The sequence below is a fragment of the Seriola dumerili genome, unplaced genomic scaffold, assembly GCF_002260705.1.
Source record: "Seriola dumerili isolate Sdu_G_001 unplaced genomic scaffold, Sdu_1.0 BDQW01000200.1, whole genome shotgun sequence".
Lineage (NCBI taxonomy): Eukaryota > Metazoa > Chordata > Actinopteri > Carangiformes > Carangidae > Seriola > Seriola dumerili.
This window is the reverse complement of record NW_019174455.1, coordinates 875,447-881,446: the sequence shown is the minus strand read 5'-3', so window position 1 is coordinate 881,446 and position 6,000 is coordinate 875,447. Positions and strand designations below refer to the sequence as shown.

The 6,000-nt window shown below is 38.9% G+C and overlaps 1 protein-coding gene across 2 annotated transcripts in view; it reads right to left on the bottom strand.

The window, feature by feature from the left end:
* rrp1b (ribosomal RNA processing 1B) overlaps positions 1-4,766 on the bottom strand; it is a 24,787-nt gene extending 20,021 nt beyond the window's left edge. For both annotated transcript variants that reach the window (XM_022753948.1, XM_022753949.1), the window contains exons 1-2: positions 4,599-4,766; positions 4,112-4,194 (exon numbers count right to left, since the gene is read on the bottom strand). In XM_022753948.1, the coding sequence (XP_022609669.1) occupies positions 4,112-4,194; positions 4,599-4,725 (210 nt within the window). In that variant the 5' untranslated portion in view covers positions 4,726-4,766. The remainder of the gene's footprint in view (positions 1-4,111; positions 4,195-4,598) is intronic.
* Positions 4,767-6,000: the final 1,234 nt, after the last annotated feature.

Below are 6,000 nucleotides of genomic sequence, written 5' to 3'. Positions count from 1 at the left end.
AAAGCCTGGAAGGAGAAAATACAAATTGAGGGGAGACAGATATTTTTCGACCACGATTATCCAACGGAGGTGATGAAGAGACGTAAATCCTACTCTGAGATTAAAAAGACTCTGAAAAGCAAAAAGATCTGCTTCCAAACACCGCTGAGTAGGATAAGGATCCACTGGCTGGATGAACCCAAGATCTATAACAACGCTGAAGAAGGAGCGCGAGAGATGAGGAACAGAGGGCTGGAGGTACCGGAGGGGAGCAGCAGCAGCAGCCCCCCCACTGGAGGAGCGCATCCTGAGAGCCTCTACATGGCAACGCGTTGGAGAGAAGACGGTGATAAACGGGACGACTACCGCCCAGGAGGAACGCCGAGAAGCAGGGAGCCGGGCGAGGGAAAGGCTACAAGAATTTAAAAGATGAAAAAGAAAAAACTTTTGAAAAAAGAGATAGAAAGATAAGGTATACCAAGAAGGGGGTGTAAGGGGGAAAATCCAGTGAACCCAGAAGAACTAAATGTCTCCTGTTTTTAAGTTAGCTTCTACAGCGGCTGGGTGAGTAAACAGAGACACTAAAACGGGTCAGATTTATAGTTAACTTTTGTGTTGTGATTTTTATTTTATTTCTGTGCTAGACTGGTTTTTTTTAGTATACCAAAAAGGGTTCCACTGAAACAATGGGGAATTTTAAAATCATCCCTCTCCCCCAGAAGCACAAGACTTCTCTAATGTTTACATAAGAATCGACAAGGAGAACTATAAAACTAGTGATTGTTGGTCTTATCTAGTAGGATTAAGGAAGTTGCCGATAAAGCGCGAAGATATATTATGATTAAAGGTAAATTAGAAAACCATCTGGTGACATTATTCAATGTGTATGCCGCTCCGCAAAGTGGGAAAACATTTTTTGGGAAAATATTTGATCTTATAAATTTGGAATCGGAAGGAACATTGATATGTGGAGGTTAGACACAACAAGTATGAAGAGAAGCAAAGAACAAGTTAAAAATATAATAGATGTATGGAGAGAACTCCATCCAGTTGATCAGGATTATACCCACTACTTGGCCCCTCATGCAATGTACTCCAGAATTGATTATTTTCTAATGAATAAGGGAGATATATACAAAGTGAAGGACAGCAGGATAGGGGTAACTTATATATCAGATCACAGTGCAATTTACCTAGAAATTAATTTGAACAACAAGAGGAAAAATACGGTATGGAGACTTGACGAAGGTATACTGAACAATAAGGGATTAGTTGAAGAATTAAAAGGGGAAATAACTAGATACAGGGAAGAAAACGATAATGGGGAAGTAGACCCAACAATCTTATGGGATGCCCTAAAAGCTGTAATAAGGGGGAAGCTGATTTCGTACACAGCTTTTGCTAAAAAAGCCAGGTTAGAAACATACCAGAAAGAAATTGAAGAATTAAAAGAACTGGAGCACCAGCATAAACAGACAAAAGATCCGGTAATACTTAACCAGGTTAAAGAAGTTAGGAAATGATGATATCCTGTTGGAAGAGGTGGAAAGGAAGGCTAGGTTTATAAAACAAACTTACTATGAGGGAGGATCTAAAGCCACTAAAAGTATTGCAAGACATATAAAGAAACAGCAAGCATTAAATAATATACATAAAATGGAAACCCAGGATCCGATTCAAAACTCTGCAGCTCCCAAAGGACAAAGGAGGTCTGGCTTTACCAAGCCTTAGGGAATACTTTTACGCTGCACAAATAAGACCTCTGATATATTGGTGCAAGGATGAGTATGTTGCAAGATGGAAAAGTATAGAAATAGGGCAGAAAGACATTGAAACACGAAACTTAATTGCACACAAAGGATTAATCCACAAGTTAGGTAACCAATTGGACTCAATAACCAAAACTACAGTAGAAATATGGAACAAGATTGTTGAAAGACATAAACTAGAGAAAGAAACAAAGATTTTGAGTTGGTTCGCATTTGATTCGAGGTTTGTACCTGGTACGAATGATAAGGGGTTTAAGCATTGGACGAAAAAAGGCATTACAGCGATATGTACCATGGTCGAACGGGGGAAGCTGCAGAGTTTTGAAAAGTTAAGGGAAACATTGGGATTAGATGAACATGATCAATATCGATACAGACAAATAAAGGACTATTATGTGAAGGAGATACAAACTGACACTTATAATGAAGTTATTGATGTGTTTTTGAAAGCTTATGAGGGAAAAAAAATGTAAAGTAATCTCAGCCCTTTACAAAGGTTTGTTGTCATGTTGGAAGACTTCCTCTCTTTATATCAAAGAAAAATGGGAAAAAGAGTTGAAGGAGCAGATAACTGAGGAGGAATGGTTTAATATTTGTAAAACGCAATGCACAGCCACTAGCTCCAGGATCTGAAGAGAATTCAATTGGAAAAATGTAGTCAGATTTTTTATAACTCCAAACATTAGGAAGGGAACCGAATGTAACCAGCAACCATGCTGGAGGCTATGTGGACACATGGATGTCCCATATGCATATTTTCTGGTCTTGCCAAAAGAAAATAGGGTATTGGGATAAAATATGGCGGAGTTTAAGAAAAATAATAGGATATGAGATACCCAAATCTTGTAAGATACTTTATTTGGGAAATTTGACACAAGATATAATACAAAAAGAGGATGAATATCTTGTTAAAGTTTTGCTATCAGCAAGTAAAAAAGCAATAACAAGGTTATGGTATAGAGCAGAACCACCAACGGTGGAGCAGTGGGTGTGCACTGTGGAAGAAATATTTGAAATGGAAAAAATTACACATAAACTACGATTACAAGAGACACAATTTCAGGAAAAATGGGAGAAATGGACAGACTATAGAACACAGCAAGAGGACACCACTATCACCACTGGACAATAAGGACACTGATGTGAGAATAATTGCATTGTGAAGTGTGTAAAACCTGACACTGTAATTGTTGAAAGAAAATTCCAATAAAAAATAAGTTATAAAAAAAAAAAAAAGGTAATACATGTACGTTGTTATGACTGCTAATGTGAATTTAATGGGAAAATGACCTGGGACCTCACGTATAAATGTTGCGTACGCAGAAAAACATTGCATACACCATCTTTCACGCTCAGATAGATCAAGAGTGAAATGAAAGTGAGAATTTGTGTTCCTCCATGCCAGCTTCATGTCTGGTATATGCATTTTTCAAATGGTTACAGTCAAATGGCGACACTTTGAGGTGATGCAGTGACTACTAACATTGGGAAAAGATTTACAAGTCGGTCAGACCACATGTCAAAACAACTACTCCTCAAAGCCTTATTGGAAACAATATCCTTCCACATGTACGCAATTAAATAAGTGGACATAAAAGCTTGCGTAAAAGGATACAATACTTGCCCTAATAACAATGGCAGCTTTGGACTGGAGGAAATAGCGAATGGCAAAATATTGTATATGGTATTTAGAAACCACACAGTTTATTTATCCGAACAAACAGCATGGATGAATGATGGGTGGCTTCTGGATAGGTAATTAATTCTTAAGTTAAATCAATTTCTCTGACGCACATGGGAGTCCATACGCCTTGAGTTATATCATTGTCTTTAGAGCATCTGAGCGTCTGTCTTGTCTATGTGGGTCATTTACTCCATAAACTAATGTTGGAAAGAATTTGGATAGTTTCATAGTCTCTTGTCTGGCACATCTCTGCATTCCATGAGTGTCTACTGCTTGTTTTCTATGACTATGCTATTAATGCCAGAGGACAAAGTGCAGAATAATTTTTCTGGACTCTAACTCTGAAAGCAACACCTCCTCATTAGCATATTAAATTTGGGGCAGAGAGAAGGGAGAGTGTGGTGTTCCTGCATGTGCGCTCAATTCCACATTAATTGGGATGTACAAAGAAAATGTGTGTGGAATCCTGTGTGCACACGGTTTCATACATCTGACACATCTTTAGAGCTTCGTGTGTATGCCACGTTTCAGTGTGAATTCTGGGCAAGGTTTTTTTACATGATGCCCCTGGTGCTTACAGTGTATCTCTGAAAGGGGCTTACATGCTCTCTGTACACACCCATATGTTGTCCCATTACACAGGCGTAAGCCAGGCAACAACACACATAGAGACACATACCTGCAGCAGTGGTTTGTCCTGCATCCACAGACAGTAAAACAGACCCTTCCACAGCTTGAGCAGCTCATCACTCCTGAACCCACCTGTACACAGGAGGGAAGAACGAGTGTTACCTGTAATCGAACTGCAGTGATTGATTAATTGGGTTTCTGACAGTCTGTGGCCTCGTTGACCCCATGTTTGCTACATCATAGACAACAGGAGATCAGCTGTAACGTTTGCTACATACAAATAAATGAGCCTCTGACCCAAGAGCTGACTTACCTCCACACGTGTGAACTGGCTAACATTTATTTTAATAACAGAATCAGCGTCAGAGTGGGACCAGTACCTGTAACACACTCCGTTCAACATCGTAATCATCAATGTGTTCTTACTAGCTTCTCGTTTTTTAATCAAAAGTTAATAAATAGTTTGGTGTTTGCTCTATGTTTGAGCTGTTTTAACAAGTCAAAGCTAGGTGGCTAACCCACACAGGCTAGCTTACCTGCCGCTTTCTGTGACCTGACACTGATGTATTTCCTCAGTTTCTTGATAGCCTTGGTCCGGGTCGATTTCTCATTGGAGGCCAGTTTCTGTGCGAATTGGACCTCCGGCTCCTGAATCGACGCCATGCTCACACCGCTTCACGTGGAGACACTTCGCTCCTCCACTACGTCGCTACTGCTTCCCCCACGTTTCCCTCTTCTTCTTCTCCTTTCTGTAGCGGTGGCAACCAACGCTAAGGTACATTACCGCCACCCACCGGCGGGTTGCAACCAGTGTTAAGGTGCATTATTGCCACCTACCGGACTAGACATAGATTGCTGGGGGAAAAAGTTGAGAAAGTGCTGAAATAGATCGTTAGATAAGTGAAAAAATTTGACCTGGTTAAATTAAAAATCAGGGGATCAACACACTCTTTAAGCTTGGACTTGGACTTATATGTATATATGTATATATGTATATATATATATATATATAGCATCATAAGCTCACAATATGTTACCTGGGACTTTAGAGGCATGTCCAATAGTTCACATTTATTTATATTTTTTACCAAAGACCTAATCCTGCAGACAATATTTTAATCAGTTTAATTACAAGAGGAGTTTGGTTCAAGTCTTTAAAAAAAAGTGTAGCACCATATAAATACCTTAGAAATAGAAATACCTCGAATAATACTTCTCTCATAATGTGGAGTGGAGTAGGACAGAAAGTAAAAATAAATTAGACCAGACCGCATTGATGAACACGGTCTGAGTCTGACTGAAGAATTACCAACTGAGTAAAGTGTTTTGACAAACTTACAGATATGGTCCCCAAAACCACATCTGGAAAGTGACTGATAAATATGTGACCAGGACATTGAACACCTAATAAAAGTACAAAATAAAAGACACAAAAAAAACAACACATAAAAACACAAAATAATAATTCCTGGAGAAATGTTGAATGTGCCTGCTGCTTGGTGCATATCAATCAGCTATCAGATGATGCTGGATATTTGTGCAAATGGGTGATGAAGCTCTGCATCATAGCCAGATGCCGGATGTGATGGTGGCATTATGTGGCAGTCCCTGAAGCATTGTTGGTGATACTACCAAGTACATAACAGGGATATGAAATATAACTAAATGGACCTTTAAACATAAATTCAACAATAGAAATCGCTGTTAATTACAATGTGTATTAAATTGACCACTTCTTCTATTCAGCACATTGGTCTAATATTAACATGAACAACTGCTGATACATTTAAGCTACAGTTGAAGGGAATTAAGATAGCAAATCGTCAGCAAGCATAGTAAATGTACAACAACAGAGCAGGTTAGAGAGTCTAATGCATAATTATTCTTAACAAAAATGTCACAATTTACATTTACTGTATATCCTTCATGTACATATCG